The sequence below is a fragment of the Haematobia irritans genome, chromosome 3 (assembly GCF_050003625.1).
Source record: "Haematobia irritans isolate KBUSLIRL chromosome 3, ASM5000362v1, whole genome shotgun sequence".
NCBI lineage: Eukaryota > Metazoa > Arthropoda > Insecta > Diptera > Muscidae > Haematobia > Haematobia irritans.
Window position 1 is genome coordinate 23,823,658 of NC_134399.1, and position 13,941 is coordinate 23,837,598.

The 13,941-nt window shown below is 30.1% G+C and overlaps 1 protein-coding gene across 1 annotated transcript; it reads right to left on the reverse strand.

The window, feature by feature from the left end:
- Positions 1 to 7,706: 7,706 nt before the first annotated feature.
- Positions 7,707 to 9,745, reverse strand: LOC142229940 (glucose dehydrogenase [FAD, quinone]-like). The gene has a single exon (XM_075300538.1). It carries the CDS (start codon positions 9,686 to 9,688, stop codon positions 7,817 to 7,819), a length of 1,872 nt encoding a protein of 623 aa, XP_075156653.1. The 5' UTR covers positions 9,689 to 9,745; the 3' UTR covers positions 7,707 to 7,816.
- Positions 9,746 to 13,941: the final 4,196 nt, after the last annotated feature.

A 13,941-nucleotide genomic window follows, 5' to 3' on the forward strand; every position in this document is an offset into this window, starting at 1 on the left:
CGGGAGACAGTTAGTAACGGGCTCTGTGAAATAAGTCCTCATGAAATAAATCACCAGAAAATAAATATTAAATATGGCACCAACTTGGTCTACAGAAAACAAAAACAACGATTTTTAAAGAGTTATTTCATACTGTGGGGAGTTTTTTCATTTCCATTTCATTTTGAAAGAGTTATTTCATATTTTGGGAAGTTATTTCACTTCCAATTTTGGGGAGTTATTTCAAATGAAATAAAAATTTCCATAAGGAAATAATTTCCCGAAATGGATTTTGGGGAGTTATTTCATTTTAATATTGGGGATATATTTCATTTTGAGTTTTAGGGATTTATTTAATTTTTTGGGGGGGTTTAATTTCATAAAAAACATTGGGGATTTTTTTTCATAATGATATAAGACCCAAATTTGGGAACTTACTTCATATTTCATTTTGGGGCCTTATTTCATGGAGCCTACGAAGAGTAAAACAACAATTTTTTTAAGAGTTTTTTTCCACATATTTTCATTTATTCATAAATTTCATTTTTAGTTTGAAAGATTTTTAATTTTGATACCCATTTTATCATAATGGAATATTTCCCTAATTGTGATTTTGGAGAGATTTTCATTTGTAATTTTGGGGATTTATATCATGGGGACTTATTTAGTGGCGCCTAAACTGTTAATTGGAAAACAAATCCATTAAAGATCTCCCATCAGCTGCAGATAGTAAAGCAAAAGCTCTATGAAATAAATCCCCAGAATATAGCAATAATCGAAGGCCCCAATTTGATTTATTTAGTGATTTATTTCGTCTTTAATTTGGAAAGTTTTTTCGTTTTTATCCCTAATTCATCATAATGATTTACTTCCATAATTTTAAAATTGGAGAGTTTTTTCATTTATGATTTTTGGGACTTATTTCAAGGGGTCTTATTTCTTGGCGCCTAAAATTTTCATTTGAAAATTTTTAATGATAGTTTTGTTTTTTGATCCACCTAATAACACCCCAATAAAATACAGCCCCAAAATGAAACAGGCCTTCAAAATTTGGAGTGTTATCTTATTATGATATAAAACCGCAATCTTGAAGAGAAAAATAGAATATACAGCCGATTCTATTCTACATATGCTTCCGGTCGATGACTCGCTAGATATCCCCATGGCGTACCACTGAATTCCAATCCCAATTTCAGTTTCAATTTCGAATGGGGATAAAACCCAAATTTTTGGCAAGGCTATATGTGATGTCTGAGCTTTCATATGAATATTTTTACGAACTTTCCAATGGAAGCATAAAGTTCGGCAAATATCAGAGATTCAAATAGAAATCCCAAACAACTTTTATATCTAGGCTTGTGAGCACAAACAGACGAGAAAGTTGTGCCTCGAATAAGAATTTTGAACCCTCCAAACCCCACACCAAATAGGTCGACCGGTTTGTTACCACAAATTTTTAAAAATTTCAGAGTACCAAAACAATCATGCCAGATTGTCAATGTCTCGCTAAAAAATAATTAGCATAATCTTCGCTAGGACGGGAGGATAACCACCAGCGAAAATAGTGAAAAATTTCATACTATTAATGAACTTTGCATTGTCTTAATGCACATTTTCGTTATATTAAAACAAAAAAGGTCATTGGGTTATTTTCAATGAAATTTTCTTTGTGTTTGCGCTGGTAATAACCATGCCAAAATTGGTCCATATCGGTCGATAGTTATATAAAGCCGATCCCCAATCACACAAAAAGTTGTCCATATCGGTTCATAATTTGGTGAGTGGACCCAAAAATAATATACCAACATATTATTTCTATAGAAAATTTTGTCAAAATTTTATTTCTATACAAAATTTTGTCAAGATTTTATTTGTATAGAAAATTTTGTCAAAATTTTATTTCTATAGAAAATTTTGTCAATATTTTATTTCAATAGAAAATTTTGTCAAAATTTTATTTCTATAGAAAATTTTGTCAAAATTTTATTTCTATAGAAAATTTTGTCAAAATTTTATTTCTATAGAAAATTTGGTCAACATTTTATTTCTTTAGAAAATTTTGTCAAAATTTTATTTCTATAGAAAATTTTTTTAAAAATTTTATTTCTATAGAAAATTTCGTCAAAATTTTATTTTTATAGAAAATTTTGTCAAAATTTTATTTCTATAGAAAATTTTGTCAAAATTTTATTTCTACACAAAATTTTGACAAAATTTTATTTCTATAGAAAATTTGGTCAACATTTTATTTCTTTAGAAAATTTTGTCGAAATTTTATTTCTATATAACATTTTGTCAATTTTTTTTTCTGGAAAATTTTGTCAAAATTTTATTTCTATAGAAAATTTTGTCAAAATTTTATTTCTATAGAAAATTTTGTCAAAATTTTATTTCTATAGAAAATTTTGTCAATATTTTATTTCAATAGAAAATTTTGTCAAAATTTTATTTCTATAGAAAATTTTGTCAAAATTTTATTTCTACACAAAATTTTGACAAAATTTTATTTCTATAGAAAATTTGGTGAACATTTTATTTCTTTAGAAAATTTTGTCAAAATTTTATTTCTATAGAAAATTTTTTAAAAATTTTATTTCTATAGAAAATTTCGTCAACATTTTATTTTTATAGAAAATTTTGTAAAAATGTTTTTATAGAAAATTTTGTCAAAATTTTATTTCTACACAAAATTTTGTCAAAATTTTATTTCTATAGAAAATTGTTTAAAAATATTATTTCTGTAGAAAATTTTATCAAAATTTTATTTTTATAGAACATTTTGTAAAAATGTTTCTATAGAAAATTTTGTCAAAGTGAATTGTATACGTACTTAATCGGCCATTTTTTTTATTTAATATATATCCCGTATGGATTAACTTACAATTTTGAAGATGGTGTTAAGAAGTTTGAAGATACCTAGCCATCGGCAAGTGTTACTGCAACCCAAGTAATTCGATTGTGGATGACGGTCTTTAGTAGAAGTTTCTACGCAATCCATGGTAGAGGGTACATAAGATTCGGCCTGTCCGTAATTTTGTAAAAATTTTATTTCTATAAAAAATTTTGTCAAAATGTTATTTCTATACAAAATTTAATTTCTATAGAAAATTTTGTCAAAATTTAATTTCTATAGAAAATTTGGTCAAAATTTTATTTCTATAGAAAATTTTGTCAAAATTTTATTTCTATAGAAAATTTTGTCAAAATTTTATTTCTATAGAAAATTTTGTCAAAATTTTATTTCTATAGAAAATTTTGTCAAAATTTTATTTCTATAGAAAATTTTGTCAAAATTTTATTTCTATAGAAAATTTTGTCAAAATTTTATTTCTATAGAAAATTTTGTCAAAATTTTATTTCTATAGAAAATTTTGTCAAAATTTTATTTCTATAGAAAATTTTGTCAAAATTTTATTTCTATAGAAAATTTTGTCAAAATTTTATTTCTATAGAAAATTTTGTCAAAATTTTATTTCTATAGAAAATTTTGTCAAAATTTTATTTCTATAGAAAATTTTTGTCAAAATTTTATTTCTATAGAAAATTTAGTCAAAATTTTATTTCTATAGAAAACTTTGTCAAAATTTTATTTCTATAGAAAATTTTGTGAAAATTTTATTTCTATAGAAAATTTTGTCAAAATTTTATTTCTATAGAAAATTTAGTCAAAATTTTATTTCTATAGAAAACTTTGTCAAAATTTTATTTCTATAGAAAATTTTGTGAAAATTTTATTTCTATAGAAAATTTTGTCAAAATTTTATTTCTATAGAAAATGTTGTCAAAATTTTATTTCTATAGAAAATTTTGTCAAAATTTTATTTCTATAGAAAATTTTGTCAAAATTTTATTTCTATAGAAATTTTTTTAAAAATTTTATTTCTATAGAAAATTTTGTCAACATTTTATTTTTATAGAAAATTTTGTCAAAGTGAATTATATACGTATTTAATCGGCCAATTTTTTTTTATTTAATATATATCCCGTATGGACTAATTTACAATTTTGAAGACGGTGTTAAGAAGTTTTAAGATACTGCAACCGAAGTAATTCGATTGTGGATGACGGTCTTTAGTAGAAGTTTCTACGCAGTCCATGGTAGAGGGTACATAAGATTCGGCCTGGCCGTAATTTTGTCAAAATTTTATTTCTATAGAAAATTTTGTCAAAATTATATTTCTATACAAAATTTTGTCAAAATTTTATTTCTGCACAAAATTTTGTCAAAATTTTATTTCTGCACAAAATTTTGTCAAAAGTTTATTTCTATGGAAAATTTGGTCAAAATTTTGTTTCTTTAGAAAATTTTGTCAAAATTTTATTTTTATAAAAAATGTTGTAAAAATGTTTCTATAGAAAATTTTGTCAAAGTGAATTATATACGTATTTAATCGGCCAATTTTTTTTATTTAATTTATATCCCGTATGGACTAACTTACAATTTTGAAGACGGTGTTAAGAAGTTTTAAGATACCTTGCCATCGGCAAGTGTTACCGTAACCCAAGTAATTCGATTGTGGATGACAGTCTTTAGTAGAAGTTTCTACGCAATCCATGGTAGATGGTACATAAGATTCGGCCTGGCCGTATATACTTGTATTTATTAAATTGGTTTTTTAATTAAATTTTATTTAAATTTATTTCTATTATAAAACTAAAACTAAAAATTTAATAATAAAATTCTATAAGAATCTTAGATAAAAATAACTTACTATTACTTAAACATAACCATAATCTTCTTTTATCATATCAGCTGCCTTTTCGGCAATCATAAATATGGGACCATTTGGATGACCAGCAATAATATTTGGCATAATACTAGCATCGACTACACGTAGCTTGTCTATGCCATAAACTCTAAGCCGTGGATCTACAACAGCTTGACGATCTGTAGGGGCTCCCATTTTGGCAGTTCCCACTTGATGATATATGGTTAGGGTTAAATGACGAGCATAACATTCCAAATAAGATCGTGAAGTAACCTCACCATATTTGCGACATTGAGGAATTTTACGATCCAAAATTCGAGCATTACCAAAACAATCATGCCAGATTGTCAATGTCTCGCTAAAAAATAATTAGCATAATCTTCGCTAGGACGGGAGGATAACCACCAGCGAAAAGTGAAAAATTGCATACTATTAATGAGTTTTGCATTGTCTTAATGCACATTTTCGTTATATTAAAACAAAAAAGGTCATTGGGTTATTTTCAATGAAATTTTCTTTGTGTTTGCGCTGGTAATAACCATGCCAAAATTGGTCCATATCGGTCGATAGTTATATAAAGCCGATCCCCAATCACACAAAAAGTTGTCCATATCGGTTCATAATTTGGTGAGTGGACCCAAAAATAATATACCAACATTTTATTTCTATAGAAAATTTTGTCAAAATTTTATTTCTATACAAAATTTTGTCAAGATTTTATTTCTATAGAAAATTTTGTCAAAATTTTATTTCGATAGAAAATTTTGTCAATATTTTATTTCAATAGAAAATTTTGTCAAAATTTTATTTCTATAGAAAATTTTTTCAAAATTTTATTTCTACACAAAATTTTGACAAAATTTTATTTCTATAGAAAATTTGGTCAACATTTTATTTCTTTAGAAAATTTTGTCAAAATTTTATTTCTATAGAAAATTTTTTAAAAATTTTATTTCTATAGAAAATTTCGTCAAAATTTTATTTTTATAGAAAATTTTGTCAAAATTTTATTTCTATAGAAAATTTTGTCAAAATTTTATTTCTACACAAAATTTTGACAAAATTTTATTTCTATAGAAAATTTGGTCAACATTTTATTTCTTTAGAAAATTTTGTCGAAATTTTATTTCTATATAACATTTTGTCAATTTTTTTTTTTGGAAAATTTTGTCAAAATTTTATTTCTATACAAAATTTTGTCAAGATTTTATTTCTATAGAAAATTTTGTCAAAATTTTATTTCTATAGAAAATTTTGTCAAAATTTTATTTCTATAGAAAATTTTGTCAAAATTGTATTTCTATAGAAAATTTTGTCAAAATTTTATTTCTATAGAAAATTTTGTCAAAATTTTATTTCCATAGAAAATTTTGTCAAAATTTTATTTCTATAGAAAATTTTGTCAATATTTTATTTCTATAGAAAATTTTGTCAAAATTTTATTTCTATAGAAAATTTTGTCAAAATTGTATTTTTTAGAAAATTTTGTCAAATTTTTATTTCCACACAATTTTTTTTTAAAATTTTATTTCTATAGAAAATTTGGTCAAAATTTTATTTCTATAGATTTTTTTTTTTTAATTTTATTTCTATAGAAAATTTTTTAAAAATTTTATTTCTACACAAAATTTTGTCAAAATTTTATTTCTATAGAAAATTTTTTAAAAATATTATTTCTGTAGAAAATTTTATCAAAATTTTATTTTTATAGAACATTTTGTAAAAACGTTTCTATAGAAAATTTTGTCAAAGTGAATTATATACGTACTTAATCGGCCATTTTTTTTTATTTAATATATATCCCGTATGGATTAAATTACAATTTTGAAGACGGTGTTAAGAAGTTTTAAGATACCTTGCCATCGGAAAGTGTTACTGCAACCCAAGTAATTCGATTGTGGATGACGGTCTTTAGTAGAAGTTTCTACGCAATCCATGGTAGAGGGTACATAAGATTCGGCCTGTCCGTAATTTTGTAAAAATTTTATTTCTATAGAAAATTTTGTCAAAATGTTATTTCTATACAAAATTTTATTTCTATAGAAAATTTTGTCAAAATTTTATTTCTATAGAAAATTTTGTCAAAATTTTATTTCTATAGAAAATTTTGTCAAAATTTTATTTCTATAGAAAATTTTGTCAAAATTTTATTTCTATAGAAAATTTTGTCAAAATTTTATTTCTATAGAAAATTTTGTCAAAATTTTATTTCTATAGAAAATTTTGTCAAAATTTTATTTCTATAGAAGATTTTTGTCAAAATTTTATTTCTATACAAGATTTTGTCAAGATTTTATTTCTATAGAAAATTTGGTCAAAATTTTATTTCTTTAGAAAATTTTGTCAAAATTTTATTTATATAGAAAATTTTGTCAAAATTTTATTTATATAGAAAATTTTGTCAATATTTTATTTTTATAGAAGATTTTGTCAAAAATTTTCTTCTATAGAAAATTTTGTCAAAATTTTATTTCTATAGAAAATTTTGTCAAAATTTTATTTCTATAGAAAATTTTGTCAAAATTTTATTTCTTTAGAAAATTTTGTCAAAATTTTATTTCTACACAAAATTTTGACAAAATTTTATTTCTATAGAAAATTTGGTCAAAATTGTATTTCTTTAGAAAATTTTTTAAAAATTTTATTTCTATAGAAAATTTTTTAAAAATTTTATTTCTATAGAAAATTTTGTCAAAATTTTATTTTTATAGAAAATTTTGTCAAAATTTAATTTTTATAGAAAATTTTGTAAAAATGTTTCTATAGAAAATTTTGTCAAAGTGAATTATATACGTATTTAATCGGCCAATTTTTTTTATTTAATATATATCCCGTATGGACTAACTTACAATTTTGAAGACGGTGTTAAGAAGTTTTAAGATACCTTGCCATCGGCAAGTGTTACCGTAACCCAAGTAATTCGATTGTGGATGACAGTCTTTAGTAGAAGTTTCTACGCAATCCATGGTAGATGGTACATAAGATTCGGCCTGGCCGTATATACTTGTATTTATTAAATTGGTTTTTTAATTAAATTTTATTTAAATTTATTTCTATTATAAAACTAAAACTAAAAATTTAATAATAAAATTCTATAAGAATCTTAGATAAAAATAACTTACTATTACTTAAACATAACCATAATCTTCTTTAATAATATCAGCTGCCTTTTCGGCAATCATAAATATGGGACCATTTGGATGACCGGCAATAATATTTGGCATAATACTAGCATCGACCACACGTAGCTTGTCTATGCCATAAACTCTAAGCCGTGGATCTACAACAGCTTGACGATCTGTAGGGGCTCCCATTTTGGCAGTTCCCACTTGATGATATATGGTTAGGGTTAAATGACGAGCATAACATTCCAAATAAGATCGTGAAGTAACCTCACCATATTTGCGACATTGAGGAATTTTACGATCCAAAATTCGAGCATTAATTTCACGCATAGCAGGTTGCTGAGATAATTCAATCGCCTTTTTCATACCATTCACAACAACATCCAAATCGTGGGGATCATGAAAGTAATTTGGATATATAAGAGGATGATCTTGGGGATTTTTAGTTTTAAGCATAATACGACCTCGGCTATGGGGTTTCAAAATCATGGGAAAAATCAAAAATACATAGGAATTATTTTTGATTATATCTCCATAAAGGGCTTGGTATAAATTCTCTTGAATGCCCAAACCCTTGGCCACGGCAGGATTTGTATCAATACCTCCACCAACTAGAAAAAGTTCTATATCAGGCCAATCATCACTCAACGTGGTCGAATTGTCGAAATCATAAAAGGCTATAGCTTCCACTCCACCCGACAAGGAGAGTAAACTATCTTTGGAAGATAATCTGTGAAATTCCTCAACGTCAAATATTTTAAAAAGTTTCAAGGAAGTCGCATTGGTATAGAAGGTAAGAGCGGGAGCCAAATGGTCCTGGAGATTATAACCAACAGCTAAATCCGCTAAAGGTTTTATACCCACATCCCTTAGATGTTTACTGGGCCCAACGCCCGATAGCATTAATAGTTGAGGGGTGTTAATAGCCCCCGCTGAAGAGATAACCTCCAGACGAGCTCGAACTTCAAATGTCTGGTTATTCGATTCAAAGGTAACACCATAAGCAGCCTTGGTTTTGGGGTCAATAAGAATTTTCGTCACCAAAGCATATTTACGTATATGAAGATTGGCACGTTTACCTTTAATGGGATAAAGATAAGCACGATTTGAACTCCAACGATGAACTTGATCGGTGGTTGTTTGTATGAAAGAGACACAACCTTGATTCTTGCCATTGTAATCACATTTGGTTAGACCCTGCTCTTGGCCAGCTTTGACAAAAGCTTCTGCTATAGGGGAACGACGTTTAGGGTAGGACACTTTTACGGGCCCATTGTGGCCAGCATATTCCCTATCAGCATTGGGCACTAGGGAATCTTCCAATTTCTGGAAATAAGGTAAAACATCCTCATAACTCCAACCATTATTACCCATATCGGCCCATCTATCATAGTCACGACGATTTCCTCGGGTATACATCATAAAATTCAATACCGAAGATCCTCCCATTACTTTGCCACGGGGAAAATTACACCGATGATCTTTCAAACCCAAACAGTAGCCCGATGAGGGTTGGGTGCGATAAGCCCAATTGACATCGTTAGTAATTTGCAGAAAATGTGTGATCATGGGTACATCCATAATCAAGAGTTCAGGGCCACCAGCTTCAAGCAGTAAGATTTTCCATTTGGGATTTTCCGAGAGTCTAGCAGCCAAAGCACAACCTGCTGTACCAGCTCCCACAATAATAAAATCATATTCATCCAAATATTGAGCATCTTCATCTTTCATTTCCAAATCCAATTGTTGTTGGCCATCTCTAAGGAATTTCGTTAATATTTCCACAATATTACTTTGCCGGGTCAGAGCTTTGGTGATGGGAAACACCACCGTTAAGAATGTGGTGTATATAGCAAGCCATAATTTCCAATTCATTTGATTTTAGAATCCGCGACTGCGTATGCTTTATTTTCTAGCCGATCACAAACTGGTCATTCCTTTAGGTCAATGCATGTAATGTGCATTAATGTATGCCAGAAAAACGAGAAAGTCACGCGCGTGATACTATACTTGGTCAATACAGTTGTACATTCCTTCCGTAAGCGATGAGGGTAGTTTTATTATACCCTCCACCATAGGATGGGGGTATATCAACTTTGTCATTCCGTTCGTAACACATCGAAATATTGCTCTAAGACCCCATAAAGTATATATATTCTGGGTCGTGGTGAAATTCTGAGTCGATCTGAGCATGTCCGTCCGTCCGTCTCTTGAAATCACGCTAACTTCCGAACGAAATAAGCTATCGACTTGAAACTTGGCACAAGTAGTTGTTATTGATGTAGGTCGGATGGTATTGCAAATGGGCCATATCGGTCCACTTTTACGTATAGCCCCCATATAAACGGACCCCCAAATTTGGCTTGCGAGGCCTCTAAGAGAAGCAAATTTCATCCGATCCGGCTGAAATTTGGTACATGGTGTTAGTATATGATCTCTAACAACCATGCAAAAATTGGTCCATATCGGTCAATAATTATATATAGCCCCCATATAAACCGATCCCCCGATTTGGCTTGCGAGGCCTCTAAGAGAAGCAAATTTCATCCGATCCTGCTGAAATTTGGAACATGGTGTTAGTATATGGTCTCTAACAACCATGCAAAAATTGGTCCACATCGGTCAATAATTATATATAGCCCCCATATAAACCGATACCCCGATTTGGCTTGCGAGGCCCCTAAGAGGAGCAAATTTCATCCGATCCGGCTGAAATTTGGTACATGGTGTTAGTATATGATCTCTAACAACCATGCAAACATTGGTCTACATCGGTCCATAATTATATGTAGCCCCCATATAAACCGATCCCCCGATTTGGCTTGCGAGGCCTCTAAGAGCAGTAAATTTCATCCGATCCGGCTGAAATTTGGTACATGGTGTTAGTATATGATCTCTAGCAACCATGCAAACATTGGTCCACATCGGTCCATAATTATATATAGCCCCCATATAAACCGATCACCAGATTTGACCTCCGGAGCCTCTTGGAAGACCAAAATTCATCTGATTCAGTTGAAATTTGGTACGTGGTGTTTATATATGGCCTCAAACTCCTATGCAAAAATTGGTCGAAATCGGTCATAATTATATATAGGCCCCTTATAAACCGATCCCCATATTTGACCTGCAGAGCACCTTGGAAGAACAAAATTCTTCCCATTCGGTTGAAATTTGGTACGTGATGTTAGTATATGGTATCCAACAACCATGCATTAATTGGTTCCTATCAGCCCATAATTATATATAGATCCCATATAAACCGATCCCCAGATTTTCGGTGCCTTTTGGAGAAGCAAAATTCATCCGATCTGCTTGAAATTTGGTACGTGGTGATCGTATATTATATTTAACAACCATGCCAAAAGTGGTCTATATCAGTCCATAATCATATATGGCCCCCATATAAACCGATCCCGAGATTTCGTTTTGAAGCCTCTTGGAGGAGAAAATTTCATCCGAGTGAGTTGAAATTTGGTGCATTGTGTTAGTATGTGGTCGTTAACAACTAGGTCCATATCGGTCTATAGTTATATATATCCCTCAGATAAATCGATTTCCAATCACACAAAAATTGGTCCATATCAAGTTCATAATTGTATATAGCCCCCATATAAGCGACCCCCATATTTCAATTCTTGCTCTCTACGTACCGTGCAGAAAGTCCAAATCGATTCGTAATTATTTGTAGACTTAACTATACTTAATTTTTTTTGTCTAATATATACCACGTATAGACTAACTCACAATTTAGAAAACGATGTTAAAAAGTTTTAAGATACCACAACCCAAATATTTCGATTGTGGATGACAGTCTTTCGTAGAAGCTTCAACGCAATCCATGGTGGAGGGTACATAAGATTCGGCCTGGCCGAACTTACGGCCGTATATACTTGTTTTGTCCTGCAATTGGTAACATTTTGAGTGGAAGTTAAAATAATCGTCAGTCTGTTGTAATCACGCTATGGTGTTGTCTGCAGGTAGGTCAAGTTCGATGATGGACTATATCGGTCTAGGTTTTGATAAATAAACCGACAACCCCCTGGTTTGGGGTCTTGGGCTTCTAGAGATCGCAGTTTTTATCCAATCTGCCTGAAATCGCAAATCTAAAGGCGTTTTGGAATACAAAGAATTGTGCCGAATATGGTGTGCATCGGTTCATGTTTTGGTATAGCCCCCATATGGACAAATCTGTCGACTTGACTTCGCGGTCTTCAGGAAACTGCAGCTTTCTATGCGATATCGGCCTGAAATTGAAAATCTAGAGGTATTTTAGGGCTACAAATAGCTGTGCCAAATATGGTATATATCGTTCCGTTCTATTTTAACGGATTTTGCTGAAGTTGGAAATTTATAGATATTTCAGGTTCGTATTTTGGTATAGCCCTAGGTTAGGTTAGGTTAGGTGGCAGCCCGATGTATCAGGCTCACTTAGACTATTCAGTCCGTTGTGATACCACATTGGTGAACTTCTCTCTTATCACTGAGTGCTGCCCGATTCCATGTTAAGCTCAATGACAAGGGACCTCCTTTTTATAGCCGAATCCGAACGGCGTTCCACATTGCAGTGAAACCACTTAGAGAAGCTTTGAAACCCTCAGAAATGTCACCAGCATTACTGAGGTGGGATAATCCACCGCTGAAAAACTTTTTGGTGTTCGGTCGAAGCAGGAATCGAACCCACGACCTTGTGTATGCAAGGCTCCCTTGGTATAGCCCTAATAAATATCCGATTGTCCTGAACTTTGAAATTGAATTTTAGAGCCACCATGAAAGAAAATTTACGTTTACGTTAGAAAATTTTAAATAAAATATTTTTGTAATTGCAACATGTCACAAATCAGTTTTTATTTTTTTGTCAAGTTGCAGAAAATTTATTAAAAATTATGTTGTTCTGTTGTTTAAGAAAAATTCATGTTTTATAGGAAAAACTTGGTGGAAGGAAAACTTACTTCTTTCGGAAACTTATGAACGCAATTTAAGTAAACTTCTCGCATTTTAGGAAAATATGAACTATTTTCAAATTTTGGCGAGTTTGTGATCTACATTTGTATACAAACTGTTTTTTCTTATTTTTAGTTTACGGCATTAAAGAAAACAAAAAAACAAGTATATACGGCCGTAAGTTCGGCCAGGCCGAATCTTGTGTACCCTCCGCCATGGATTGCGTAGAAACTTCTACTAAAGACTGTCATCCACAATCGCATTACTTGGGTTGCGGTAACACTTGCCGATTACAAGGTATCTTAAAACTTCTTAACTTCTTCTTATCCATCAAATGTGTTGGGTGCTATATATAAAGATTTAGGTGCTATATATAAAGATTAAATCTGACTCCATCTGAACAAAATTTATAAACAATAGACTTAAAATTTAAGTCGGCTAATGCCCTGTGACGGTACACTATGTTAGTAAAAAATATGGGAAACATTTTAATCTGAACCAATTTTGAGGCAACTTCGCAAAAGTGTACTTATGATTTATCGGTCGATAGATATGTATTAGAAATAAAGGAAAATTTGAGTCCCTTTTACAAGTTTTGGACTTAGCAGTGGCGAAAATGTGGGTCATTTTTGGTCATGTTTGCCCAAATCGGAAAAACATATATATGGAAGCTATATAGAAATCTGAATCGATTTCAGCCAAATTTGACATGCATACTTAGTATTGTAATTCTACTCCCTGTGCAAAACTTTATGTAAATCGGACTACAACATTGAACTCTGTGGTCATATGACGGAAAATCGGGCGAAAGATATATATGGGAGTTATATCTAAATCTGAACCGATTTCACACACTTGACTACACTACTAATTGTACTCCTAGTGCAAAATTTCAACCAAATTGGGCTAAAACTCTGGCTTCTGGGGCCATATAAGTCTATATATCGGGCGAAAGATATATATGGGAGCTATATCTAAATCTGAACCGATTTCAATCAAATTTGGCACACCTGACTATAGAATTTATTGTTCTCCTGGTGCCAAATTTCAAGCATATTAGGGTAAAACTCTGACTTCTGGATCCATATAAGTGCATATCGGGCTAAAGATATATATGGGAGCTATATCGAAATCTGAACCGATTTCAATCAAATTTTGCACACTTGACTATACGACCAAGTGTT